The sequence below is a fragment of the Trichosporon asahii genome (genome assembly GCF_000293215.1).
Source record: "Trichosporon asahii var. asahii CBS 2479 unplaced genomic scaffold scaffold00075, whole genome shotgun sequence".
NCBI classification, from domain to species: Eukaryota; Fungi; Basidiomycota; class Tremellomycetes; order Trichosporonales; family Trichosporonaceae; genus Trichosporon; species Trichosporon asahii.
The window spans coordinates 1,857,865-1,884,306 of NW_014040850.1; the positions used below are offsets into that span (position 1 = coordinate 1,857,865).

General features: G+C 58.6%; 15 protein-coding genes across 15 annotated transcripts; 5 read left to right on the forward strand and 10 right to left on the reverse strand.

Annotated features, from left to right (window-relative positions):
* Positions 1–770: 770 nt before the first annotated feature.
* A1Q1_06218 (uncharacterized protein) lies at positions 771–2,866 on the reverse strand (the record flags this gene model as incomplete). Its single annotated transcript, XM_014321427.1, has 5 exons — positions 771–1,131; positions 1,207–1,329; positions 1,389–2,031; positions 2,175–2,350; positions 2,547–2,866. The coding sequence occupies 5 exons, from the start codon at positions 2,864–2,866 to the stop codon at positions 771–773; spliced, it is 1,623 nt and encodes a 540-aa protein (XP_014176902.1).
* Positions 2,867–3,430: 564 nt separating this feature from the next.
* Positions 3,431–4,012, forward strand: A1Q1_06219 (uncharacterized protein; the record flags this gene model as incomplete). The annotated part of the gene is made up of 3 exons (XM_014321428.1): positions 3,431–3,515; positions 3,676–3,819; positions 3,864–4,012. 3 exons carry the CDS (start codon positions 3,431–3,433, stop codon positions 4,010–4,012), a joined length of 378 nt encoding a protein of 125 aa, XP_014176903.1.
* Positions 4,013–4,738: 726 nt separating this feature from the next.
* On the reverse strand, positions 4,739–5,137 carry A1Q1_06220 (uncharacterized protein; the record flags this gene model as incomplete). The annotated part of the gene is made up of 1 exon (XM_014321429.1): positions 4,739–5,137. The coding sequence occupies one exon, from the start codon at positions 5,135–5,137 to the stop codon at positions 4,739–4,741; it is 399 nt and encodes a 132-aa protein (XP_014176904.1).
* A 1,160-nt stretch (positions 5,138–6,297) lies between these two features.
* Positions 6,298–8,162, reverse strand: A1Q1_06221 (uncharacterized protein; the record flags this gene model as incomplete). The annotated part of the gene is made up of 3 exons (XM_014321430.1): positions 6,298–7,125; positions 7,170–7,732; positions 7,886–8,162. The coding sequence occupies 3 exons, from the start codon at positions 8,160–8,162 to the stop codon at positions 6,298–6,300; spliced, it is 1,668 nt and encodes a 555-aa protein (XP_014176905.1).
* Positions 8,163–9,233: 1,071 nt separating this feature from the next.
* A1Q1_06222 (uncharacterized protein) lies at positions 9,234–9,941 on the reverse strand (the record flags this gene model as incomplete). Its single annotated transcript, XM_014321431.1, has 1 exon — positions 9,234–9,941. One exon carries the CDS (start codon positions 9,939–9,941, stop codon positions 9,234–9,236), a length of 708 nt encoding a protein of 235 aa, XP_014176906.1.
* Positions 9,942–10,981: 1,040 nt separating this feature from the next.
* Positions 10,982–11,227, reverse strand: A1Q1_06223 (uncharacterized protein; the record flags this gene model as incomplete). Its single annotated transcript, XM_014321432.1, has 1 exon — positions 10,982–11,227. One exon carries the CDS (start codon positions 11,225–11,227, stop codon positions 10,982–10,984), a length of 246 nt encoding a protein of 81 aa, XP_014176907.1.
* Positions 11,228–11,866: 639 nt separating this feature from the next.
* On the reverse strand, positions 11,867–12,169 carry A1Q1_06224 (uncharacterized protein; the record flags this gene model as incomplete). The annotated part of the gene is made up of 1 exon (XM_014321433.1): positions 11,867–12,169. The coding sequence occupies one exon, from the start codon at positions 12,167–12,169 to the stop codon at positions 11,867–11,869; it is 303 nt and encodes a 100-aa protein (XP_014176908.1).
* A 594-nt stretch (positions 12,170–12,763) lies between these two features.
* On the reverse strand, positions 12,764–13,045 carry A1Q1_06225 (uncharacterized protein; the record flags this gene model as incomplete). The annotated part of the gene is made up of 1 exon (XM_014321434.1): positions 12,764–13,045. One exon carries the CDS (start codon positions 13,043–13,045, stop codon positions 12,764–12,766), a length of 282 nt encoding a protein of 93 aa, XP_014176909.1.
* Positions 13,046–13,825: 780 nt separating this feature from the next.
* Positions 13,826–15,817, reverse strand: A1Q1_06226 (Pex3p; the record flags this gene model as incomplete). Its single annotated transcript, XM_014321435.1, has 3 exons — positions 13,826–14,832; positions 14,880–15,571; positions 15,666–15,817. 3 exons carry the CDS (start codon positions 15,815–15,817, stop codon positions 13,826–13,828), a joined length of 1,851 nt encoding a protein of 616 aa, XP_014176910.1.
* Positions 15,818–16,495: 678 nt separating this feature from the next.
* A1Q1_06227 (uncharacterized protein) lies at positions 16,496–16,783 on the forward strand (the record flags this gene model as incomplete). The annotated part of the gene is made up of 2 exons (XM_014321436.1): positions 16,496–16,636; positions 16,685–16,783. The coding sequence occupies 2 exons, from the start codon at positions 16,496–16,498 to the stop codon at positions 16,781–16,783; spliced, it is 240 nt and encodes a 79-aa protein (XP_014176911.1).
* Positions 16,784–18,603: 1,820 nt separating this feature from the next.
* On the forward strand, positions 18,604–19,050 carry A1Q1_06228 (uncharacterized protein; the record flags this gene model as incomplete). The annotated part of the gene is made up of 2 exons (XM_014321437.1): positions 18,604–18,912; positions 18,967–19,050. 2 exons carry the CDS (start codon positions 18,604–18,606, stop codon positions 19,048–19,050), a joined length of 393 nt encoding a protein of 130 aa, XP_014176912.1.
* A 186-nt stretch (positions 19,051–19,236) lies between these two features.
* Positions 19,237–19,563, forward strand: A1Q1_06229 (uncharacterized protein; the record flags this gene model as incomplete). Its single annotated transcript, XM_014321438.1, has 1 exon — positions 19,237–19,563. The coding sequence occupies one exon, from the start codon at positions 19,237–19,239 to the stop codon at positions 19,561–19,563; it is 327 nt and encodes a 108-aa protein (XP_014176913.1).
* Positions 19,564–20,028: 465 nt separating this feature from the next.
* On the reverse strand, positions 20,029–21,072 carry A1Q1_06230 (uncharacterized protein; the record flags this gene model as incomplete). The annotated part of the gene is made up of 1 exon (XM_014321439.1): positions 20,029–21,072. The coding sequence occupies one exon, from the start codon at positions 21,070–21,072 to the stop codon at positions 20,029–20,031; it is 1,044 nt and encodes a 347-aa protein (XP_014176914.1).
* Positions 21,073–22,677: 1,605 nt separating this feature from the next.
* A1Q1_06231 (uncharacterized protein) lies at positions 22,678–23,661 on the reverse strand (the record flags this gene model as incomplete). The annotated part of the gene is made up of 1 exon (XM_014321440.1): positions 22,678–23,661. One exon carries the CDS (start codon positions 23,659–23,661, stop codon positions 22,678–22,680), a length of 984 nt encoding a protein of 327 aa, XP_014176915.1.
* A 909-nt stretch (positions 23,662–24,570) lies between these two features.
* On the forward strand, positions 24,571–26,364 carry A1Q1_06232 (vacuolar ATP synthase; the record flags this gene model as incomplete). Its single annotated transcript, XM_014321441.1, has 4 exons — positions 24,571–24,618; positions 24,684–25,143; positions 25,241–26,273; positions 26,346–26,364. The coding sequence occupies 4 exons, from the start codon at positions 24,571–24,573 to the stop codon at positions 26,362–26,364; spliced, it is 1,560 nt and encodes a 519-aa protein (XP_014176916.1).
* Positions 26,365–26,442: the final 78 nt, after the last annotated feature.

Consider the following 26,442-nt stretch of genomic DNA (forward strand, 5'->3'; position numbering starts at 1 on the left):
TGGTGACTTGCTTGAGCCGTGTCGCATGTTGATCACTCGGCACGCTCTAAACACGCTCCACGGCCACCCTGTGTACCTGCGTAGCGCCTTGGTGGGCCGCAGCAGACCTGAGGGGCTGAAGCGGCATAGTCTAGTTCCGTCCAATAGTCCGTTGGCTCATGGCCACGTCCTAATCAGTGTCACAAAGGACCCTTGAAACCTTGTCTAATTTTTTCTCGTCCTTCCCTCCTCGCCCCTGGCTTGCTGGCTAGCGCCGTTCACCGCGCCGCCCTCGCCGCGCGCGCCGGTTCCCGCCTTGTCACCGACCCTTGAAATCCCTCGTTCCCGATCCCTTGGTCCCCTCTTGACTGCTGCATTCACCCACCAACCCGAGCCACTATCGTGAACCCGATGAGCCTGAGCTGCAAGGCGTCGTCCTCTTCTCTTGGCCGGGCTTGCTCTCCTCGTCGCCATGTCTGCGCACTTTGATCCACTCATGGCCGGTTTTTTGGGTCTGAACACTGAACCTTCCAACGAGCAGCACCTCATTCAACCTGTAACAGCACATTAAAGCTTGTCTCTGATACGCAAAGATGCTGAATTGCTACACATGCACATCTACAGAAGCGACTGCAGCCACGTACGCAGCCGCTCGAATTACTCATTCCCCTCCCCTTCTGCGCACTCTTCACGTCATTCTATCGTACCCCATAGGCCCGTCGCCCGCCAGCCTGTAATGTGGCTCTAATCTGGCACCGAGACCCTCAGTGATCAGCCCCGAGGCGCTTCTCCTACTGCCCGCTCCCCGACCCGGCGGCATTGGCGGTCCCTGGCGTCACAGAGCCGCTGGCTGCAGCATTGCTCGGTGTCGCCGCACCAACGCTTGGTCCGTTGGGGGCAGCGGGGGCAGTCGGCACGCCACCACCTCCCGCCTGTGCCGTTGATGCATTGGAACCGCCCGCAGCTGCGTCAGCTGCCGCTCCTGCCGCCGCGCCAGCCGCGGCTGCATTTGTACTCGGCGCGCTAGTACCGGCCGTGCCTGCAGCAGGTGCTGCACCGACAGCCCCGGGACTGGCTCCTGGAAGCTTGTTGTGCACTCCCAGAATTCGAGCCAAAGCTTGCAGCTGAGCCTGATTACACGCTCCAAGATCGCTAGAACCAGTCAGCTTTTGACATTCCAGCAAAGGGCTTCATCGGGCGCCACCCCAAACCGTGTTTCAGACTCACATGGACAAAATAACCTGCTTTTTGTCCTCGCTAGTTCTCACGACGGACGCTGGCGGCTTGGGTCCGCCGGGAACTGGTGGAATCACGAGAATGCCGTGGTTCACGAATTGTTGCACCGTAGCCCTGCATAAGTCAGTTAAGGTTGTCACTTCAATTACAGTCTCCATTTCTCTGCTACTCACATCGCCACAGTGATGATAACAGGCTGCTTGGCGGCCGTCGTCGCTGGCGTAGCCGGGCGCGCACCCGGTGTCGAGGGCGAGGCGATATGTGGGGTTACAGGAGGTCGCACTCCTCCCCGACCACTTCCCCGAGGTCGTCCGCGAGGTCGTCCTCGGACAGCGGTTGGGGTGCCTGGTGCCGGTGATGCCGTCGTCGTCGCTACGGGAGTGCCAGCAGGAACTCCAACCCCAGCCGGGGCAACTGCTGGAGCTGGCGTGCCTGGAGCCGCGGCCACTGGCACGGGTGTAGTTGCAGGTGGAGCAGCTGCAGCTGCCGCTGCAGCCTGTTGTTGCTGTTGCTGTTGCAACGCATTCGCCTGCTGCAGCCTCGCCAGTCGCTCTCGCTCGGCCACGAGTAACTGCTGTCTCCGAATCTCTGCCTGTCGGGCTCGCTCGGCAGCCTCACGCGCCTCGCGCTCTTTCCGCTGAGCTTCCTCAATCGCTTGGCGCTTCCGACGGTTCTCGGCATCGATAACGTCCCACTGCTGGCGGACCGTTCGTAGCTCGGCCTGAACGCCCTGCATCTCCTCGCGGACGACCTGGGTCGAAGCCTGCAGCAGGGTGATCAAAGAGGGAAGGTCGGACGCATGCTGCCTTGTCAGTTCTTCGTTCGAGAGTGAACTTACGTGTCCCTCCCGTCGTCGAAGATCGGTAAAGCGAGTGCGAATGCCAGCGATGCGATCGACAAGATCCTTTGACTGCTGGAGCTCTGTCGGTCAACCATGGCGGTCCATGATCGGCACTCACCGAGCGCATCCTGTTGCGGCGTGCGCTTGTCCTCTGTCAAGAGGTCGTCGTCGTGGATCTGGAACACATGATACGGCAGGAGTTGCTCCACGGCGTCTCCAAAGCTCGTAAACGCCTTGGGCTTCTTCGGCGGGTTCAGGACCGCATCTTGGTCAAGCGCCAGGGCCAGGTCGAAGCTAGGACACGGCCGAAGGTTGAGCGCAGAGTAACACGTAGCAGTACGGGGCGAGATAGGGAGTCATGATGCACAAGTCAGATAACACGATTGGTGTGAACGTCATTGGGAGATCGCAAGTGGGCAGTTGGTGTTCGAGAACGGCGGATCGCAATGTCAGCAGACCACCCTTCGGGCAACTTCAAAACAAAACTTACGCAGCAGCCCTGCTCTCGACCTCTGCGATCTCAGCAGGCGAGTAGCCAGTATCCTGCAAGCGTTTCCTCTTCACTGCAGTAATGGGAGCGTAATCAGGTTCCGGTGGTGGTGGCGGCGCTTGCGTTGGGAGCGGTTGCGGTGCCGGCGCGGCAGGCGTGTTCGGTTGACTGGGCGTAGCGGCCGGTGACGCAGTAGTCGAAGGTTGCCGCGGTCGCTGCTGTGCATGGGGATTAGGCGTCTGAGCCGAGCTGCCCGGAGCAGTGGACGGAGAGAAAGGTGTCGGCGTTGAAGGGCCTGAAGGCGAGGCAGCCGTGCTCATTGCTCTGCCGCCTGCTGCCCTCGTGAGTGATATGAGCGGGAGTAGCGAAGTGTGAGTAATGTGTGGACTGAGAAGCGGACAACGGGAGAAATTCCGTCACGGTCCCAGTTTAGGGCCAGCTTTGAGGCGGATGCGGGGGCGATCAGAGACATTTTGAAGCGTTCTTTGAGCTCGTTCCAACAACAACAAGTAACATCAACAAGCGCGGCGCTCGTGAGATCAGCGGCATGCTGAGGCCCGCCATGCGCAACGACATGAACAATGACCATGCACGTGAACCTCATGTCGTGAAAGCCGTCACGAACGATTGCTTCCCGCCTTCCCTCACTCACATTTTTCATCCCATTAGCTGCGGGATCAAATTGCACTTGCCCATTGCCGAGCGCCCATTAGGATGACTTGTAATCGACATCTAGGATGAGTAGACAGCCTGGCATGCCATAGGGATAAAACGTGGTCTTCCGTCCGAGTGTCAGGCTGACGATTTCCGAAGCGCCGTCCTCCGTTTCACGATCTGCTCGAGATTAACGGTCCTTTCGTTCGGACGACACCACACGACCAGCCATGATCTCGCTCTTCGCCTCGACTTCAAGGAGGGCATTCAGCACCAGCGCCCGAGCGCTCGTTAAGCAGCCCATGCAGGCTTCTGGTGAGTGCTAGAGGTACTCCTGCGCCTTGTTTTCGCCTTCCTCGCCTCCGAATCTGCTTTCGGACTGGTCCGGCTTCAACGTCCCGGAGAGGAGAAGCGTAAGGCTACGCAGGACAGCTATGACGAAGCCACACATTGAATTATACCGCTGACATCGCAGCTGAGGTCGCCACCCCTGCTGACCTGCTCGCCAAGATTGGCCGCAACGCCGACACGAAGCTCGCCGAGAAGGCGGAGACTTGGGATGCGCTGAACGAGCTGTGGATGCAGGGATCAAAAGGCCCGCTTGGAAATGCCGGTCTGAGTATTAGGGAGCGCAAGTGAGTGAACCTCAACAAGTTTACGCAGGGAAAGAGAAGAAGAGCAACATCGCGATCGGTCGAAGGAAGCCTGCTTCTGAACGGGCTACTCTCTTCCGGCGAAGAGTTATGGACGGGCAAAGCGTAGAGACTGAGGGGTTGCTTGCCATCATGTTGGAACTGGAGAAAGAACGGTAGCGCAGCTCATGGACGGCTGCAACGGGCGATGAGGGCGGGAAGAGGATCCTAGAGCCTGCCGAAGGGAATAGTTTTGGCCGGACAGCGGCACCTTGCCTCTTTGATCCGGGCCTTGGACACCTTCCTGCTCAGCTCCCGAAAGGAACTGGACCACATGCCGCTATTGTCGAAGTGGAAGACGAGCGCTGCCCCAAGTTCGCAGCGCACCTTGCCCTGCCCAGGTTATCCTATTCCAGCACACAGCGTCTAGGCGGTTTTCAAACTCTGCTCCTCCTTTCTTTCCTGCTGCTCACAGCGTTGTATCCCAGTCAAGCTAACATCAGGTACGTTCTGTGGGCGTTCTCGCGCTACTCGCAGGGCGACAAGCCGAGCTCGTTCATCCAGCCCCCGAAGCCTCCCAAGAAGTTCCGCGGGTAAGTCTATCGTTAGTGTTGTTGATCGAGTGCTGACTCTGTGTCTCTTTACTCCAACTCTGGAATCCTCTATCTTCTTTCTGATCTCTGCGTCTTCTCCAAACTCCCTTGGACTCTCTCCCGTTCCTCAATGTCCTCCTCTCCCAATCACTCTTGTTCTGTTCCTCTAATCTTGCTTGGCATTAATACAAATACATAGCTGGGGTCCTCGTATCCAGCACGGTGTGCGCGTGCGGTGATCGGTGTATGCACTGTTGTTTAGATCCTCTCCTGGTCGGTTGCACATACTGATGATGTTCGTCTCTCTCTGTGATTAGACAGCGCGGTCCTCCGTCTTCTTAGACTGCGCAACAGCCTGAGCGACCTGGCCCTGCGGCTGACTCTGAGCCTGAGTCTGCTGCGTCTGTTGTCCCTGCTGCTGTCCCTGCTGCTGTCCCTGCTGTCCAACAGCACTCGACGCAACCACAGGCGCAGCAGCCGCCTCAAACTCCTTCCTGACCGCGTCGAGCTCTGCGTTTTCCCCAGCCGACGCAGCGGCAGCCGCCTCGTCCCGCTTCCGCTTCGAGTGCTCCCACTGCCACTGAATCAGCTCCTTCATGCTGTGTCCTGGCGGCGGGGCGGTGCGCGGGTTCGTCTCGTGCAGGTAGTAGGCGAGGAAGCCTGTGAAGACGCCGAGGAGCGGGTCGAGCGTCTTGCTGAGGAGGTGCGCCATGCTGTTGGAATTGGGGTTGGGGAAGTCGGAAGGGAGGAAGGGAGGAAGGGAGGAAGAAGGATAAGGGGACTGGGGAGGGTGAAGCCGGTCTAGAGAGGGAAGGCGTAGGGCCGTAGGGAGAAGACGAGAGGGCGCAGTGGGATTGCGGAGAGCGCGTCGGAGATGGCGAGTACGACCTTGACGCTGTGCTCAGATTGCGTAGAAGCCTCGGCCTGAGCGCGGGCGGCGGAGTCGGGCGGCCATGTCCACCACGTGGTCACAGGCACGCCACCAGGCATCCGCACAGCTTTTGCGCCTATTCGTCATCTGACGTGCCTATCCTCTACCGCACAGAGTGGCGAGCCAAGACTTTGGCACAGCGTCTCGAGCTCCAAAGCTCTGCAACAGGCAACCTAACAACTGCAGGTGGTCTCGGTAAGAGAATTGCTGAGAGGCGAGCAGTACGGGACACGCGGGGCCATCTCGGTCCCACAAGTCCGGGAACCCCGCCGACACCGGGCCAGTCCGGCCCGTTCCGATCTATGACGTCCGAGACACTCGATCGGCCTTAGACCCGTCCTAACGTCCTAAACTCTAGACAGCCGGACTTCTTTCACCTCCAGCTGGTCAAGCTGGTCATATGACACTTGTTGGGCTCCTGACGGCCTGATGGACCATGCGCTGTGCCTCTCTGCGCACATGCCGATGACTGCATCGCACTGGTGATCAGGTACTCCAGGTACTCCGGACCTTTGGGGCAACCCACAGGGCCACTGTTATAGTGTTAGGACCGGTCCGTGAGACTGGAATAGCTCGGGTTGGACTTGGTCGCCTGACTTTCTCTATGGGCTGCGCACAGCCGTACGTAGCAGAAACAACTCGTCAGCGTCTGCCAGCTCTTGGGTTTGCGTGGGGCCTTGCGTTCGGGAGTGTGGAGCACCAAGCGCGACGTCCCCTGACATGAGCCATGAGCAGATCGAGAGCATAGCTTACACGGTGGCGAGGACGGGGTGTGGGACAACTAATGCATAACAATGAATGGAAACCTATGCGACACAGAATGGGGGGAATCAGGATACAGGAAATCTCGATATACTTGGGTTTCTTGAGATGTTGCGATGACTTTGGAAATGATGAATGCTAAGAGAACAAAAGAGAACGGTCCTTCAGTCTTGAGAAATCTAAACAGCCTGGAACGGCGCAACGGGGGCAACAGGCGCCGGGCCCATGGTCGCGTTCGCGCCCGCGGCGCCGGGGGTGCCCACGACAACGTCGTGGAAGTAGTCCCACGCGAGCTCGGTGATGCTGAAGATGGGCTTGTTCGGGAACGGCTGGTACGCGGCAATCTCGGACAGGCAGCGGACGTACCAGCGTGCCGTCCAGCCGAGCCAGACCCAGGTCCAGGTGTTGCCAATGACGAATTCGATGACACGCAGCGCAGTCTCGGGCAGCGGGAGCGTCTTGCGGACAGAGCGCCAGCGGCGCTTCACGATTGCCTCGACTACCAAGCCGAGAGGCTGGATCATGAAGAATGGCGTGACCATGAGGCCCAGAGGGAGCTCCTTCTCGCCACGACCCATCTTGTCGAGCAGCAGGAGGAGGGAGGAGCAGTCGTGGTGCAGACCCGAGAGCGTGAAGGTGATCGCGGACTTGATCAGATTCGCGGCAACGTCGGGCGTCTTCTTCTCCTTGGTCGGCTTGGGCAGCGGGTTCGACGGCGAGACGCGGCCAGAGACAGGGGTAGCTGGCGCCGTATCCGGCTCCGACACCTCGAGGAGCGTCGTCTTGCGCTTCCGCAGCGTCGCGCTGGCGTCATCGCCGCCCTGGTCCACGGTTCCGCTGAGCTCCTTCTTGTCCTGGTCGTTCATGACCGTTACCGCCTCGAGAACCTTGGCCTGCGGCGGCTGAGCCTTGGACGCTAAACTAGCGACACCGGACACGGGAAGACCAAGCAGCTTCTCGCCAATGAGCACCCAACCCCAGACGTGGAGCATGCGCCGGTTGTACTGCTGCCATGCCTGCCGTTAGCTTGAACACCAACGATACAGCTTACCCTAGCCCAGAGGTAGCCGATACCCGGGTGAGAGAAGATCTCGCGGAGGCTGGCAAACATGGGCGGCCATCCCCAAGGGGACAGAAGCTCGTGGTCGCCGAGCCAGGCGCCGAGAGAAACAAAGACGAGCGAAGCAGCGACATGGCTGAACTCGAGAATGCACACGGTGCGCACAACGACCATGGTGCTGTACATGCCGCGCTCGAGCTGCGAGAGGTCATAGTACTTGATCTGGTTCGTGATGAAGAAGTCCGGAGCAGCGCGGCGCATGAGGGCGCCCAGCGCGTCGTCGAGCAGATACGCAACCGCGCCGTTGATCAGGCGGCGAATGATGTACTTCTTCCGGGACAGCTCGCGCGTGACCTTGAGCTGAGAAGCGCAGAGGGGCGCGCTGAAACTCCACCCGACACCGCGCCAGCTCCAGACGAGCGAGTTGGCCCAGTCGAGCTTCTTGAGGGTGTAGGGCTCGGGGATTGGCTCCGGGACGCCATTGCGGACGCGCCAGACGGAATGCTCGGGCGGCGTCATGACTAGCATCTCCAGCGTGCGGAACGAGAACATGACTGGTGCAGGTCAGCTTCATCTGCATACGCGTTGTCGAAGTGCGAAACACCTCATGTGACACAACGGTCGGCGGACAGACATTCCGGACCGGCCGCCGACTGAAAACTGGCGCTGGCCCACGCAGGCGCGCCCAGCCACTGGTTGGTACTCACCGAAGAGGATCCCTGCTCCCCAACGCTCTTTTGGCGTCAGAAGAAGAGGGACATAGCTGAGGTACATCCAGCCGAAGCAGATGAGGGGCGCAAGTGCAGCGCGGAAGACTCGGACGGTGGTCGTGGGCGGCGGAACAAGGGCGAGGATGGTGAGCGCAATCAAGCCGAGGCCCATAAGCACGTCGAGGACATGCGGCTCGCGCGGCTCGGGGAGCGCTGCTCGGAAATGCGTCAGGGCGGTGACGAGCAGCTCAGTCGGCGACAGTGTGAGCTGCATGGTCGGTTACCGGCGGGCGGTGGAGCTGGTATAAGGGGTGCCAAGGCCAGTTGATAGGGGAATGAAGTCGAAGTGGTGGCAAGTCGCGGGAAAGTGTGAACGAAGGTGATGCAGTTGGAAGAGTGTGGACAGCAGAGAGAAAGGATGATATCGCTGGTGAAGGTGGCCGTTCTGATGCTGGGTGTGCGGAAGGAGGGCGATGTGCGCGAGAATCGGGCGGAACAGTTGGGTTGGTGTGCAGTGTGTAGATGAGGGGCGAAGAGTGGACACTGTCAACAAGCAAGATGAGGCGAAATGGAATTGGAAGGCGTACTGTAGGGTGCCGCGGTGCCTCGCTAGGTTCGACTAAAGTATCAGACACACACAGCTCTCAAATGCATCGCTTTAACTCTTCCTACTTAGCATCGCCGACTCACGGATTATTACCCCAGCCGCTCAGCCGCAGTCGCAGCTCAGCCTAGGCGATACGCAGACGGAGGCACGATAGCCCCGTATTGTGGCCCCCCACTTACGTCATGGCCGCCAGCCCAGGATCGCCCAGGACATCTTATCTCCGCAAGTGACCGAGTGCGAGAGGCTTGGAGCAATGAGCCCCCGCACGTCCGCACCCAATCCGCCCAGTCACTGACGCACAATCCACTGCAGGTGATGGCCCGGCCCCAGGGTCCGCCGCTTCGGTGTCCGGTGCCCACGTCTGCTGCGACAGCTTACTGGCATGCCAGTGGTCAGAGCCTACCATGAGGCCCTCTCCTCAGCTCAGCTCAGCCCTGGCATCACCAATCGCTGGGATTGATTTGAACATTCATGCCGCCGAGTCCTGTCAGCAGGGCTTCGTGGCTGACGGAGCCCGATCGCCGATCTTCTCTGTATGCACAATAAGGATCGACAGCCCACGCATCCAACCCCGCAGCTGGACCCGAGTCCGGCAGTCCTATTATAGAACAATGCACAACCAATATACATGCGAACGTGCTGGGCGGTCATGCCGAAGCCTGGCTGTTCTACTAACATTACAACTGACTATGAAACAGGTTCCGGGAAAGTGGCGACTGTACATGACTCATGAGTCGCCTACACCTCCTCGGGGGCGGGGGAGCTGACCTTCATGTGAGCAGAAGCCTGGAGGACCGCGAGTGCAGAGAGCTTGGCCATCGCGTCGGCAATCTCCTGCATGTACTTGTACGCGTCATTGATCGAGTTGCCAGAGTGAAGCCTCTCGAGCGCCTCCTTCATCCTGTTGCGGGTGTCCTCGATGATCTTGTCGACGGGCACGCTGACGTCCACCTGAGGGGTGGGAGGGCCGGAACCGGGGCGGTCGGGGATCACAGGCTGCACACCAGGCGAGGCAGGGACAAGCTCGGGAAGGTTGAGATCAATGAGAGCAGCCTCGGGCGGCTTGATGGGATCCTGGCGCTTGTCGAGAGTGTCGCCGGCGGGGAAGGCGCGGGAGCAGAAGCGCATGCGGGCCTCAGCTGTAGCGGCAGCGCTGTCATATCTGACCTGGCTCATGGCACGCAGGAGGTCCAAGAGGGCCTGCTGCTGGAAGGGCGGCAGGCCGAACTTGAAGGAAGGGTAGGTCTGGAGAACCTCGTCGGGGCTGGGAGGGGTGTCTTGACGCTTGCCGTGGTGGCTGCTCTGCATGACGTTGGAACCAACGGCGCGGTTGATGGTGACCTCGCCGAGGACGGCACGAGGAAGGGCGGCAGCGGCGTCGTTACCCTGGAAATTGAGGGGAAGGGCTGCGGCGCACGCAACGGTGAGGAGAGTAGCGAAGAGCATAGCCTGGTGTCAGTCGCTGGTCAGCGGAGTAACTTACTGATCGAAGTTGAAGGAGCGGGCTGATGAGTGTTGGTGGTGGAGCTTCGGATGAGGTTGGGGTCGTTTGCTGCTGAGGGCCCATGGTTCTCCTTAACTCTTCTTATAGCTGTAAACATCGAGCTCCGAGTGACTGCATCGGCCGTGCTGAACCTTGTGTAGATCCTTTGTTGACGCTTGCAAGGACTGGACAGCTCAAGACCGGCCTGGCCGTGTTGGCCATCGGCTGCGGTAGACCCAGCTTCATTAGTCGATCCGGGGCGTCAATCGGGATCTAGGGCGAGCTCATGTTTCTCCAAGCTGCTCCTCTGGTCGATATGGTCGAGCTGCAGCCGATGCAGAGGGTGTGGATTGTCCGTGGTCCGTGAGCGGCTAGCGCAACGCAGCATGTGTCTTGAGGTTCCGATGAGTGCTCTGGTGCAGAGCAAGGAGGGAAGGCGTAAGCCCCATGGAGGCCGGGACTGAAATCAGGCGAACTAGATTCGCCAATGCCAGGATCCGACATCCGCTAGTTGATGGGATCGAGGGCCATCGAGAGTGCGAGAAGGCGTATGCGAGTAAGTAGTGCAGGTACGGGCACTCAAAGTCAGTCTCCAAATTTATTGAGTGTTGCCTTCGACGCAAGTGGGTGGAGAAGAGGGCGTGTGCGGCACGTCAAGTCCGTAGCCGCTATATTCGGAGCCGTGGAGACGCCTCTGCGCCTTCCCCGATCATGGACCTGGAATCGTCGATCACAGGCAGGTTGGTAGGACGCTGGACACAGTGTTGTTGTATCCACGACCAGCTTCCCTCGACAAGGGTCGACGAACCGACGGAGCTCGCAGCTCCTGGATGGCATGGATGGCCCCAAGTAGTAGTGTGCTGAGATCACCGCATCTATGTACATTCTTCATACATATTCATGCAGCGGGACGAGACATACGTCACATCTACGACTTTGTCTATGAACGAGTACGAGAACGGTGTGGCACAGCCAGTGACCGAGGTGTGTTGGCGGCGCAGGCTCAGACCTCCTCGGGGGAGCGGACGTTCTGCTTGGGGCGGGGGCGCTGGGCCTCGCGCTCGCGGAGGGCTTGGTGCTGCCTCGCCTCGGCGCGGGCCTTGAAGTTGATGGCAGCGTCGGTCATGGCCTCGCGGCGCTGGACGGCGGCGAGAGTGTCCGCACGCTCAACGTTGGCGGAGGCGTCGCGCTCGACGAGGACGGGGGTGGCGGCGGCGCACGCGAGAGTGAGGAGAGTAGCGAACAGCATGATCTGCCGGTCAGTTGTGTGCAGAACATCGTGGTGTAACTCACTGGTTGTGGTGGTTTGCTGTGGTGCCGGAGGTGTGGTTTGTAGGTACTTCGAGCGTTGTCGCTGGTGATGGAGAAAGCGGGAGAGATGCTGATTCTGTCGACCGTTCGCGGTTTGTTCATATACCACCGACCGTCTCCTAAGTGACCCTCGAGCCCTCGACAAGGATGGACCGATGATCGGTGACCTAGCCGTGCGTCACTCTTCCCGATCGACCTGGACCATTGGTGCTCCGAGCCAGACTCCAGCCAGACATCCGGGCTCTCCTCGGAAGCCAAGCGGACGAGGCGAAGGGAGCGAGTTAGCGGTGATCCGCGTAGGAGGCGAGGGCTATTTGGGGCGAACTGTGATCGGACGCGGATAGGCGGGCTGCGTTAGCGAGCTCGTGGGCCTCGACTTGCAGAGCGGTGGCATATCTGTCTGGTTAGAGAAGGGCGCAAGGGGGTGAGTGGACTGCCGTGTACTGGCGGGTCTTTCCAAGGCCTGGGCTCTTTCAGTTTGCTCGTGGCTTTGTGGGAAGGTTAGTAGACCGTCGTGAGGAAGGCAGCGCGCTTTCGTCTACCTGCATCCTTGCATCAGGCCAGCTTCCTAACGACCTCAGATGCTACCCTGGGCGGTGTCCTTGCCCTTCTTGATGAACTTGTCAAAAAGGTCGTTGACCTCCTGAAGGTTCTTGATGGCATCAGCAAGAGACTCCATCTGGGCATCGGCGGTGGCGCCGTTCTCGACGGGGTTCATGGGGCCGCCCATCATGCCCTGCAGCGCGCCAGTCTGGTCACCGGCGGGCTGGACGGGAGCGATCGAGCCGTCAGGGTAGGTGGGAGAAACCTGGCGAGCGAGGAGGGGCGCAGCGGTCGCAGCGGAGGCGCAAACGAGGGCGAGAAGTGTACCGAAGAGCATGGTCTGGTGTCTGTTAGTCCACAGGTCCTCAGGGGTAACCCACTGAGGCCACTGAGATCTTGGAGTAGTTAGGAGTGTCGAGCGAATGAGCGTGAGGGAGGTAGAAGCGAACTGAGGAAGACAATGTTGATGAGTGAATGAGTGCGCCAGCGTTCCTTTATACCAGCGGCGATCATCGTGAGACACTCCATTGAGCAGTGCGACGCGCCCCGCGGCGATGCGAAACGATCTCGCTTCCACCGCCACGTCCAAGCGCGAAAGAGCGACTCAGATCTAGGAACGTTCTTCTGAAGCGTTTACGGGGCATGCGGGATGAACCGGTTCACTTCGTTCGGTCAGCGATCTGTGGTTACACACTGCCCGTGAGTAGGAACTGTACACTGACGAGGAAAGGCATGGTGAGGACAATGAGCCATAGTCGCACGCCGCATTCCCGCCTCCAAGCAAACCTTCACCCGACAAACGGTGTACCGCGTCTGGCGCACAACCATGCTATGCACACTTCTGCATATCTGCTTACGGCCGCCTTCCTTTGCCACAAGCTCGAAGACGTTGCGCTTTTGCGCTGTCAACGACCATCGGATGTGCCTTGGTTTAGCCAGAGATCTGCTTCATGTCGTTCTTGATCGCCTCAGGCACGCCCCTCATGCCGCCCTGCTCGAGGCCGAGACCATTGTTGCTCGGGCCTCCACCACTAGATTCGAGGCTAGTGGGGCCACCGCCAGTGGTGTCCTGCGAGACGGGGACAGCGGCGGCATCGCGATGGGGGTTCATGGCGACCGCACCGGCCAGAGGACCGGGGAGAACGGCACCGATGGGAATGTCGATGGGCGCAGCGGCGGCGCAGGCGATGGTGAAAAGGAGAGCGAGACGCATATCTTGCGTTAGTATCTATGGGTTGGCCAGCTTACTTGTTGGTTAGAGGGGTGAAAGACACTGGTGCTTTGCGGAGTTTCGTTTGAGAGAGTGGAAGTGGGAGAAGACGGAGATGCCCCACCATGGCCTTCCTGGACTGTCATTTATACTGTAGTTTTGCGAAGCCAGTTGTTGCCTGTCTGTGTCGATGAGCTGTGCATGTCGGCGGCGCCGGCAATGCCTCCCACTCTGGTTTGCTCCTTACGCTCTGTCTCCGTCGTTGGGCAAGGCTAGCGGTGCTGAACCGCGGATCGGGACCGATCTGGGAAGGCCCCTATCAAGTATCAGCATGGGGCGATACGTCGAGCTGACCGCCGGGCGGAGACTTTTGAAACAAACTGCCATCGGGGATGAGCTTGAGACGAGGTCAGCGGTCAGCAGTCGTCAGTCGCTGGAAGAAAGTTCAACGGAGGTGATCAAGTCCCACGAGGTCTGCACCGCGAGCTATAGCCTCATAGGCAACGACTGGTGGTGCCCTTGGCTCACAGCGCTGGACGTGGTTGGCCCTCAGGCTTTGAGCTCTTGACATCTATATTTTAACACCGCGGCGCGAACACTGTGGTATTTTGTGGTGATCAAGTCTGCGTGAAGCTGTGATACGATGTCGACCTCGACGTGATGCTGTACGGGATCAGGATTTGCAGACGCTCAGGCCCCAGCAAGGTGGCGGTGTCGCTGGTGACTCGGACTGCTGACGATGAATGCATGCTATCTGTATTACCACTTTTGATCCCACTCCACTCACTGCGAACAGGCCACCGCAACGTCGGCGGACCCGTCATCCCTGGGGGCCCAGTCACCAAAGATGAGAGCCGTGAAGGCCTCGAACTCGGGAAGGGAGAGCAGCGACTCGACCCCTCCGTCAGGGACACCCTCCCAGACTCCGCGCGACCATGCGTTCAGCTCGGGCAAGAGCTCAGCAAGGCGCCGGCTCTGTCCGTCGGCAAAGAGGCTGTCGGACAGGCTCGAGAACATGGCCGATACTCCGCGGTCCAGGAGAAGGCGAGCGTCGGCACTACCGACGTGCTCGCGCGTCTGGTCCAGGAGCGACTGCAGGTACCTGCCCTCGGGCGTCACCGGCAGCGGGCACTCGTTGTACGTGGGCGGCAAAGGCGTGGGCGGAACAACAAGTGGGGTGAAGTCGAAGAGTCGGGGCTTCGAGTGGCCCGAGGGCTTGCTGTGGTTCTCGTCCTCATCTTCAGGCACGTCCGTCTCGACGAGTGCTCTAATCTCGCGGACGAGCTCGGCCCAGGTCTCAGGGGTGATTTCGCGCTTGAGAGGGACCCCGCCGAAAACGTGATTAACGGACGTTTCCACACGAGTGCTGATCGTGCGCCAACCCTCGTGGAGGAGCCACCAGGAATAGGTCAGGAACAGACGCTCGGCCTCGGCACGTTCCTCTTCGAGCTGCTGCTCACGGAGAGCAAGAGCCTCAGGGGTCAGAGCCGGGACGGTGTTGTTGTTCTGGGGAGCAAACCAGCCCTTGACAAACGAAGGGACCAGAGACGCGCCAGCGTTGGCGCCGCGTTCAACGTAGTCGCTCAGACCCATAGACTCGACCGAAAAGTAGTTGAACAGCGATGATCGCTTACGGGCTGCAGTCCGCTGCTCCCGCTCGACCTCACGCTGGGCATTCGAAGTCTTTACGTCGGTGAGATAACGGGTTCGGGCGAGAATCGTCAATTGAGACGAGGTAAGCAGATAGATGAGCGGAACGAGGTAGACGGTAACGAAGGCACGCGACAAACCTGTTCGTTAGTGACTGCCATTATCCTCACGGGTGGTGAACACTGACTTTGAGTCTTGAGGTCCTTCCAGAGCTGCTTCTTGGTCCGAGGGTCGATTCTCTGCTCGATGCGCTCAATCCTGGCGGGCGGACTCGAGTCCAGACGGGAGATGTCAGAAAAGGGACTCGGCATGACACTGCTTGTGTCGGTCGGTGGCAGAGAAATCGGCTGGCTCGTGGTGGAGGCGGTCAGAACGTCGTCATCGTTATCGCGGCTGAACTCCGACGCCCACGACTCGGAGGCATCACCGGTCGTTCCGACGGAGGCGAGAGACTGCACGAGGTTGTGCCTGTCGTCGATGCTTGAGTCCGATGGAAGGGGTACGTTGGAGGAGGCAGAGGGGGAGGAGTTGTCGTTGGAAGACGACTGGGAAGGCAAATGCTTCGCCGGAGACGACTCTTGGTCTCCGGACGTCGAAATTGAAGGAATGTTGGGAGCAGCAGGAACTGTGAAAGCAGATTGATCCTGGCTGGGGTTGTCGTTGGGATCCAAGAGCAGGGAATCGGCCGGTGTCGACCCAGGGGTAGGCTCGGTCGTTCCGGTGTCGGCTGGGGACGCACTTCCCCGAACCTTCGCCTGCAGAGCTTGACTTGTGGCCTCGACAGGATACTCGACAAAGAGTTGGGGCTCAACTGTTGGAAGTAACGCATACAAGGTGAAGCTGATGGTCGAAAGAAGAGAGTTGAAGTGCGCTTTCAGCCTGTGCTGGTCAGTCTCCGCACCGCGCCCAACACCGAGGTCCAAGTTTGTAAAAGTCCGCGAGGTTCGCCGACTGAGACTTGAGGGTCACTCACATTTCTCGCTCTCTTCTCTCTTTCAAGGACTTGACTCTAGCATCGCGCATCCTTCCCACCAAATAGTTCAGGAAAAAGTACACGGTGCTGAGACTGCCCGTCAATAGCAGCAGGCGGCGCACACGGCGCTGCCAGGTTTGCTGGTCAGCCATTGTTGTCGCTTTAGCGGCTGCAGCAACGGAGCAGTCCTAATGGTCGCTCGGGGAGACTCGAAAGGAGCTGCAACGCTCGGGTAGTTGTAACAGCGGGTAGGACGATAAAGCGAGGTCCTACGAATAATCGAAGAAGTGATCAGGCGGTCGAACGAAGAGAAAGATGGTGGAGAGGGAGTGGGCGATGACGAGTGGGAGGGACCGGAGTGGAAGTAGCCGGCAGGCAACGGTTGTCTCGCCCCATTAGCGGAATCAAACGCAGTAATGACCTTGGAGACTTGAATTTAAGGCTCTCTGTAATCCTTGATAGGCGACCAAGTTCAGGCACCTCTACCCAAACGGAATCTCTACCATCTCCGGTTGGCCATGCGGTTAGCGACCAGAGCATCGCGCTTGCATGCTCGGATACGGAGAAGAAACAATGGCTTTGGCGGCAACGATAACGCAGCTGTTTCACGGGCTGTTGCGGAGGCTGCTAGTGTCTCAAGATGGTGCTTGATGGCGTTGCATTGGGCTGGTCGATACACACAAGACACACGGACTGTCTTGTGTGGGAGGCGGTGACGCCAGCACCAGCGGCGCATCACGCAGCAGTCTTGTTCTCACCCTCGACGGCTCTCGCCCGCTCTTCGCTCTCTCGCTCTCAACCCACGGTGTACTGCGAGGAGGCTCGCAACGATGGGAAGCACCGACACCGCTACCTATCCCCTCAAGTCTAAGGGTCGCACCGATTGGACCCCCGAGAAGCGCGCTGCTCTACTCGAGACGGTTATCGTAGCGGGCTCCAAGGCCATTGATGTGGAGAAGGTCGCTGCTGATGTGAGTGGCTCCTGCGTTTCTGTTGGGACAGGCTGATCCTAAACTCAGCTCGGGGTCTCGAAGTCCTCAGTGGTCGATCAGCTCAAACCCAATCGATCCAACATCCGTCAAACTGCTATCAAGGCCGTCAAGGGGGCCAACAAGTGATCCAATACGACGATGTGCGCTTCAATGCGTATCTCCAGTGATCATACGTACACTGTGAAGCTTCCAGCAATCTCGCAACCTCAACCGTCTCTTCCTTCTTGACGTCCCAGGCGGCGAACGGCGCTCTCACATTCTCAGGGTCGAGATGCACTTCACGGACTGGAACCGTGCAATCTGTGTGTATCCCCCTATCGACCTGATCACTGTGCATCGGTCCCTGGCGTCCGGCCCAGAAAGTAGTAAATTTCGGATGACCTGTACATCGTACTTAAGACGACGACGTCCGCGTCCCCTCGACCATATCCATATCCGTCCGCCCTCGCCTTCCACCATCTGCCAGGAAGATCAGAATGGACTCCTTCAGCGACCACTTCACTTGGGAGATCCCCGGAATCCCTCGTCCGATTGAGAACCCCCCGATTCGCCCTCGCCCGCGGCCGCCCCCTCCTGGCCCTTACCCTGGCTCGTACTATTGTTAGTTATACCGACAACTTCAGGTGCTGATCTCAGAAACCGATCGCTTCTTCCCGAAAACGATCCAACTCAAAATTCTACAGCCCAGACACGTTTGCATAATCCACCACTGTAATCCTCCCCATATCACGATGTACCGATACTTCTCGTAGCACCAGACCCGGGCCTTGACGAAGACACCCAGCCCGCGCAGCGCCTTTCGGGTTAGGAAGGGCCAGGCTTTACGCAGTGGTCACTGTCTCTCAGCCTTAGTGTCATAGCAGCCCGCTTGCAGGGCCTCAGGAGCTGAAGCGCCAGAAGGTGCCCAGAATGGCTCGTGGTCCGCACCGGCCTCCAACGTGACTCACCTCCTTCCCAGGACGACGTGGAACAGACGTTTAGACTCAGTTTCGGTGCGCACAGACGCTCGCTTAGTCAACGCTGCCTAGCGATGAATGCAAGTCGGCGGCGGCCTCGTTTCAGGTGAAGTGCCATATGAGATCAAGCTGCAGGGTCGTCCGTCGTGCGCAGAGGGTTATGGACCGACGAGTTCCGCAGAATCATCCCGCACCACGACCACCTCCGCGCAACGCGCGTATGCGACTTTTAGGATGGGCTTGCCAGCTGGGCAACCCACCTCCTCACTCTCGTTGCCCTCAGAGACAGACATTCGAAGTGCGGAGACTCGCAAGACGGTAGAACCCGTCAGATTCAGAACGTAATCTATCCTGCTTCCCCGCTTGAGCGACAGGGAAGACGCAATGATGATGCATGAAACCTGGACCTCCACTTCCATCAGAGCCCGTGCTTTCCTCATCCTGAGCGCGATCGGGTCGACGTACCACTATCTGGGAATCTCGCACCACAGGTATCTCACCGTGGTCTGAACCCTGCGAGAAACGGATAAGTGGATCTATGTCCTCACCGCAGCAAACGGCCGCCACATCAGATTGAGCAGCACTTGCGGGGTGATGGCTATGGCCTTTCACTCCCTGGTGCGAAGACCTCTATCAAAGCCCCCAGAACGTGGATGGAACTACCCACAGCCCTGACGCTATGCTCTGTAGCCGCGATGAGAGTCTATCCCCGCAGACGTGTGCTTGAAAGAGCGAGGCGCGAGGGCGCGAGTTTCCTAATTTTACCCATATTTTCGTGAAAATATTCAGCATGTCGTCCGGCTGCCCCCCTCCTCTGGCACACCTCGCCCTCCGTGCCCCGTGTACACGAAGCGTTTTCACCATCATTTTTATGTGTTAAAGCGCGCCCTTTCATCTAGTCAAAGTCTCAATCCTTCCATCTCTCGAAGAAAACGGACTCCAAGCGACATGAAGCCCGGAGCCGCTAGCACGGCCAGTCATTCCACCAGAATGACCCGGAGCGCATCCAGGCGCCACCTCAGTCCTTCCAAGACCCCTGCGAAGAAACCGAACAAGAGGAACTTCGAGGACAGTAGCGAGGGCGAGGAGGAAGTCGAGATCGACGAGCTTGAGGATGATGAGAAGCCCCCCGTCAACAAGAAGAAGAACACCACCAGGAAGCGCGCTGCCACCTCCAAGAAGACCGGTGGCTCCGCCGATGCCAATGGAGAGTGGACCGCTGCCAAGCGTGCCCTCTTGGTCGAAAAGCTGATAGACGCCGGCTACAAAAGTCTCGACTTGAGTGAGGTCGCCACAGAGGTAAGCTGCTGAAGGGCGGAAGTGTGAAGCTGATCGCAGCTCGGCCTCAGCAAGCGCCAGCTCATCAACCAGCTCGGTAAAGGCCGTGTTGGCAATATCCGCGACCGGTGCATCAGGTTGATGAAGGAAGAGGAGTAAGAATGTAAGGCACTCTCATCATCAGTGCCCTCATCAGCAAACTCTGTAGAGGATACTCGATGCTACACATGGGCGCAATCGGGGCGGCAAGTTCTGGTCCCGGGCGAACAGACAGACTGATCTCCTGACCTCCGTTCTTTTGTTCATTCCAGTGTGTATTCTCTTCTCAGTAACTCTCCATCAACCATGTCCCCGTCAGACACTAAAGCATCAGCCTTCCCCGACCAGAAGAGGTCCGCCGACGAAATGGACAACACCAGCAGCGACGAAGAGAAGCCCGACGTCTCCTCCTACGATCCCTCCCCTTCTCCGCCTGCGCGCGGCAAGGGTAAGGCAAAGCGTTCCAACAACACCCGCTCGCCCAAGAAAGCCAAGACCACCGAAGCGAATGGCGATTGGAGCGCCGACGCACGCGGCACGATTGTCAAGTATATCTTCGACCGTGGGACGAATGGCCTCAACTACGCGGAGCTGTCTGCTCTGGTACGGCGACTGCCTTTAAGCGGAAAGTGACTGACACCAGACTGGCCTCGCCCAAGGTCAGCTCAAGAATGCGCTTCAGAAGGGGCAGAAGAGCAACCTGCGCGCCAAGTGCATCACGTTCGCGGAGAGTCTCTAGCCGGCACAGCCAGCTCGCAGCCGTCCTCGTTGTGTAGTTGTTCGCAGGCCTTGAGACAACTCTGTGTGAATGAACTTCTTATCAGGGAAAAGACACTCCGTTCCGTGAAAGGGAGGGAATTGCGCCTGAGACACTCAGATGACTCAACTGCGGAAGCTGACCATACATGCTGACCATGAGTGCCAAGCGCTCCTTCGTCCGGACTCTCCACGAATGATGGCTTTTCTGAACCACGTTGGCACAACACGACAAGTGGCATGCCCATCAAAGTACAATGTGTAAGTGGTCGTTCAGGGGACAGGGTGTGGTAGAAGCCGATTGGCGGGTAGCTGACAGTCCGACGCTGAAGTAGCATGAGCTCAGCTCTTCCAAGTGTCGCTGTACTGCGGCGGGTGGATCGTGCGGGATGAAGAGGGGAAAGCGGGACCGCCATCCTCGGCGTACTCGCTCCGCTGGTCGTCGATCGGTGACAATGTCTGCGCATGGCCATGGGAAGACGAGTTTGGCACAGTCGATGTACGAGCAGAAGTCGCGTCCAAGGTGTAGCGAGTCGGTGGCGACCGCGAGGACGTGGTGGTGTCGAATAGTCCGGGCGAGTCGGACCCTAACGCCGAAGGAGATGGCTGCGGCGCATACATGGTGTCGAGCTGCATGATCTTGGTCGGTGGTGAGGGCTCGCGTGTCGGCTCCGGCGTAGTAGGCTGCACAGGCTCAGGAGCAGGACGAGATGGCGCACTCGCAGCGATCGGATTGACAGTTGTTTGGCGAGCACTTTCGGTATGATCCTCAATGTTCGCATACGAGTTACGCCTGTTGGCCCGCAGCCGCTTCCGCAAGCGCCAGATCCAGAACAGCAGCCCTCCAATGATCAAGAGTCCGACCACTCCTCCAACAACCCCGCCCACAATCTGTCCAGTGTGATTCGTCGACGTCTTCGTGGTCGAGGCGCTTCCGTCTTGCGCAGTGTCACCGCTAGGTCCGGGTGTAGCCTGGGCCGTTGTCGTGGTCACAGTGTAGGTTATGGGCATCGGGGAGCCGTCGGCTTTCTTGAGGGGCGGCCACCAGATAGGACATGACTCGCCGTTCGCATTCGTCCGCACCCTCGCCAACCATTTGCGCTTTCGATCATTCTCATAGGGCTGCCCCGAGCTGTCGTTCAAATAGAACTCCAACTCGGTTCCAGCCGGGAAATCACACGTCCATTCCAGCTTCGTGTCATTGATGTATTTCTTGATATCGCGCAGGGATCCGATGTTCACCCTGGCTCCCAGAAGGTAGGGCGGTGTTCCCCCCTCCCAAGTGATTGTCGACTTCACACATTGCGTGAGAGGCGGATCGAAGTCGATGAAAGCCGGGTTTTGAGCAGCGACAGTGGCCGCGTTGGTGAGAGCGAGCCAGAGCATTGTAGGTGGAGAAAGAACGCAGGGCTGCAGCTGGGAAAGTCTTCATATCTAGGTGAACCTCATGTATCCGTCCACCTTCCCGAGCATCATGATACTTGGCCCAAAGTCTGCCGCCTGCCTCAGATCACCAAGCCGTAATGGCGGTCATGACTCGATGGCCGCAACCCGACGAAACCTTATGTTTCAGTGAAGGTCAGCCTGAATGCCACCCCTGCCCAAATAGTACCTTGTTTCCGTGCCACCTTGCATCCTGCTGAATGTCCTCGATCGGATGCAACTGCATCAGTGGTCCTTGACAGAAGCCTCACTCCATCTGTGACACATCGAAGAGGCCATCAGCATAGGAGTAGTGGTTAATAGGTTCGTGTACTGTTGAATGAATGTATAGCGTTGAGCTTAACTCGTTACCTCCGGAATCGGCATTGGATAGGGAGTGTCCCGTGTGTTCCTGGAGCACTTCACCCGCTCTGCCCGTCTCGCCAAACAACCCCTGTCTTCCTCACAAACTGAGATTGCCTAAGCAGTCTGTCGACGTATAAGAAGCTCGCTCGTTTGTAAAGATATGGGCTTAAACTCACCCTGCATCGAGAACGTGCGCCTGGTCGATAAGGCAACAGCCAGTGGTGGGGCCCATTACCAAAGAGTCCGACGCGCGTGACCTTGGAGTGCTGCGACGCGATGCTGCGCTGAGGTACCAAGTTGGCAAGTTGGCATTCCCCTGACGTACGTAGTGCCGGAGGCTCTTTCGATCTGCTGCTAGTGATTGCTCCCATGAACTAAGCTTGTCGTGTCCTGACTCTCATGCCGATACGAGCCACAGCCAAGTCTTGCCCACTTCGTCTAACAACCCTGCATACTGTGGCCATGCAGCTCTCTGCCAGCATACAGGCTCCAACCCGAATCACCGCAGAGCCACCGCTCAACAGGTCGAGCAACCACGCAGTGAGGACGCCGTCGCTCTAGGAGATGTACGACGTCTCCAGACGTGAACAATGTGCCTCCATCGTAGAATGCTGCAGTACAGACGGCCCAGTCTCGTCTTGGCTTCCGCCGGAGGTCCACCTTCTACCGGGCCGGTGGACGGATTTGGAGGGTGGGCGGAGTGGGAGCTGGGCTTGCTGCGCGGTGAAAAGGTAAACCCCGTCAGTGCGTCAACCGAAATAAAGGAAGACATTCGGTCTTCCTCTGAATCCTCACAATGCCACTTTCGGTTTGGAACTGCGAGAGACGAGATGAAGACAGCGAAGCTGGTCGTTCCCTCAGAGCTAAAGGCCGTCTATCTTCCTGAGTGTATGGCGACAGTTGTTGATTCCTCACGGGGCCATTCTTTGCTTCCTGCTGGTTTGGACTGGGCTGCTTGAAAAGGGGGAGCCTCAGACTACGAGAACAAGCTCCATTACGTCGAATATTATATGGGTGTAGTGATATGCGTAAATCCATGAGCCTTCAGCTACTTGCACAGCAAGTTGAGTGGTTGTCAAGTGGTCGCGCGTACCAGACGCGGTGCCGAGGAGGCATGGCTGATGAGCCTCGCCGCGAGCCACGTGAAGAGGGCCACTCGTCGAGCGATGCCCGCTTCCCCGGGCAATACCGCGCAACCAGTGCTCAGCTCTTCCATGTGTCGCGGTAATGGGGCGGGTGAACGGTGCGTGGTGGAGGGGGAAAGGCTGGGCCACCGTCTTCGGCGTACTCGCTCTCCTGGTCTGCCTGTCGCGGAGGAGCTTGGGACTGCTGCTGAGCCTGTAGCGCCTGAGTCGAAGAAAGAGGAGAGAACGGAGCTGAGGAGGACAGAGGGTAAGATACGACGGGCGACAGCCCAGGCCGCTCTTGCAGAGAATGATGTGGAGATGCCGACGAGAGTGTGGGTCGCGGGGAGTGCTCGAGCATCCTGTTGATGTCCATCATCTTAGCATTAGGCGGAGGATGAGAGCTCGGAAGTGGCGCATGCTCGTGGACGGGGCTCGGCTCTTCAATGTTGAAGTAAGGATGCACCGTGTGGTCGACGACCGTCTCATAGATGCGAGTCTCCCTCCCCCGCAACCGCCTCTGCAGATGCCAAATCCAGAACAGTAATCCCAAGATGATGAGGATGCCGACGACTCCACCGACAATGCCCAGGATCTCTCCAATGCGGCTCTTCGAGCCCGAGCCCGAGCCTCCACTCTGGGCAGACTCGTCTGTCGGGCTAGACGAGGGAGTCGAGGTTACAGTGACGGTGGCCGGGGCCCATGACGTGTTCGTATCCGCCGGGAACACGTACAGCGGGCAAGTATGTCCTTCATTGGATCGTATGATTGATTTGAACGAGTTCTGCCCCGGATCCCCACTCTCCCCAGACGCGTCTTCGATGAAGATGTCGAGGCTTCTTCCTGGCTGAGAGTCCACGACGAACTTGTAGGTCGTGTCGTTCCAGTGTTGCTGTATGATGCGAAAGTTGCCGTCAACCTTGGCCTTGACAGCGTACGGCGGTGCCCCGCCTTGCCATGTCAGCACCGATTCCATGCATGTCGTGTATGGTGGAACCGCCGACAGGAAGGTGACGGGCTCGGCAATGGCGACGGATAGTAGAGCAAGAGTTGTCCACAGCATAGTGAGCGTTGTCAAGATATCGCAGCTCCTCTCTGCCCTCTTATCGGATTGTGGCTACGCGTCGCAAACTTGTTTCAAGATTAGAGGCCTCGCTTCCCAAATCGCTTCCGATTTCAAACCCTGCATTCCTCTCCAAAGAACTGGATACCATAGTCAGATGACAGCGGTGAAATGAAGTGGGTCGCCGCGGAGGAAAACTTTGAGGTTCCCGTGCTGGATGGGCTGCGCAGGGCTACTACAGAACACCGGGTTCCAGAACACCCGGTTCAAGTATGTCACTGCGGTGCAAGGAATTCGGCGACGGTACCTGCTGTGAGCTGATAGTAAGCTGAGCCTGCAACGGTGGATAAGGGTGTTAATTTTGACCACGTGAGGGCGAGAACGCTGAGAAACACTGGTAGCATTCGATCGCTGCTTGACGGACGTCCAAAGCTTGGCACTGCCATCGCGGTCCGTCTTGGAATGGCTGCGGGGAGTTCAGTTCAAGCGCAGGGTGTCGTTGACGACATGACAATGTTGAGGTGGACAAGGCAATGTTTCCGACGGCCAGGGGGAGGAGGGTCGTCGTCAAATCTATGCGGCGGGCGCCTTGCAGAGCAAGCAGACTGTACTTGCGAGGACAATAGTCATGTTACTCTGTTGCTTTACTCGGTTTGCAACGCTCCGATGTAGACGCAGCTTTCGTCGATCGAGCCGACGATCATCACAGTTGTCACGCCACGTGGAAAAATGATGTGTTGTTTCCGGACGTCTCAGCACCGCCGGGGTGTGCGGATCCTGAGAGGTGTGTCATGCCGTATCACCAGCCACGGTGTACCCCGCCGTCATCGCTCGCTGCTCGATCTCTAACCACCCTCCCCAAGCTCCATCGCCCCCCCTCCATTCTTCCTCACAACAACCTCAAGGAAGATGGCCGACCCCCGCATCAGCGACCAGGACCTCGCGGCCATCAACGCCGTAAGTTGCGCTTTGGAGCTCTCAACTGACACCAGGCCGCCGCCGTGCGCGAGTACTCGGTCAAGCCTCGTATGGACTACCGTACCGTCAACGCGGTCAACGGTCCTCTCGTCGTGCTCGACAACGTCCACTTCCCCTCCTACAATGAGATTGTCCAGATCACCCTTCCCGATGGCACCACCCGCGGTGGACAGGTGCTCGAGGTCTCCGGCAACAAGGCGATCGTCCAGGTCTTCGAGGGCACCACCGGTGTCGACACTTCGGCTACCCGTGTGTCCTTCTCCGGAGACAGCATGAAGCTCGCCGTGTCCGAGGACATGCTTGGTCGTGTGTTCAACGGTTCCGGACAGCCGATCGACAAGGGACCGCGTGTTTGGGCCGAGGACTACCTCGACATCAACGGCTCCCCTATCAACCCGTACTCGCGTATCTACCCCGAGGAGATGATCCAGACCGGTATCTCGACCATTGACACGATGAACTCGATTGCGCGTGGACAGAAGATCCCCATCTTCTCTGCTTCCGGTGAGTCTACCTTAGTCTGTGCCACTGGGGGCCATTGCCCTGGATGGCAAGCACGTGTACACAAGCAGACATTGCGGTGGTGTACTAATGGTGACAGGTCTTCCCCACAACGAGATTGCCGCGCAGATCTGTCGTCAGGCCGGTCTCGTCAAGCGCCCTGGTGCGACGAAGGGTGTGCACGACGGACACGAGGACAACTTCTCGATTGTCTTCGCCGCCATGGGTGTCAACATGGAGACTGCGCGCTTCTTCATGCAGGACTTTGCCGAGTCGGGGGCCATCTCGAACTCTACGCTGTTCATCAACCTCGCGTCTGACCCCACGATTGAGCGTATCATTACGCCGCGTCTTGCGCTCACGACGGCCGAGTACTTTGCGTACCAGCTCGAGAAGCACGTGCTCGTCGTCATGACGGACATGTCGTCTTACGCCGATGCGCTCCGTGAGGTGTCTGCCGCTCGTGAGGAGGTGCCGGGTCGCCGTGGTTACCCCGGATACCTGTACACTGACCTGTCGACGATCTACGAGCGTGCGGGCCGTGTCGAGGGTCGTAACGGCTCGATTACGCAGATTCCCATCCTGACTATGCCGAACGACGACATCACGCACCCGATCCCCGACCTGACGGGCTACATCACGGAGGGCCAGATCTTCGTCGACCGCCAGCTGTACAACCGCCAGATCTACCCGCCCATCAACGTGCTTCCGTCTCTGTCGCGTCTGATGAAGTCGGCCATTGGCGAGAAGCTCACGCGCAAGGACCACGGCGACGTCTCGAACCAGCTGTACGCCAAGTACGCCGTGGGCAAGGACGCGGCGTCGATGAAGGCCGTGGTGGGCGAGGAGGCGCTGAGCGCGGACGACAAGCTGGCGCTCGAGTTCCTCGACCGCTTCGAGAAGGAGTTCGTCGGCCAGGGCGCGTACGAGGCGCGCTCCATCTTTGAGTCGCTCGACATTGCTTGGGACCTCCTCCGCATCTTCCCCAAGGAGTCGCTCAACCGCATCTCGCCCAAGATCCTCCAGGAGTTCTACTCGCGCAAGGTCCGCGACGTCAAGGGCAAACAGGGCGCGCAGAGCGGCGACGACGCCGACAAGAAGGACGGCAAGAAGGAGGAGAACCTCATTGACGCGTAAGCACACGTCTCTTTTTCTTTCTAGTATAAATATTGTTATGTAAGAGTTTTTGCTAAAGCCGTGTGTAGCACGAGCCGTAGCGAGTGATGCAACTGGCATAGACTTGCGGTAACAGCAGCACTGGCTGACGTGATGGTGGCTTGTGAGAGTGCTCATGTTACGCGT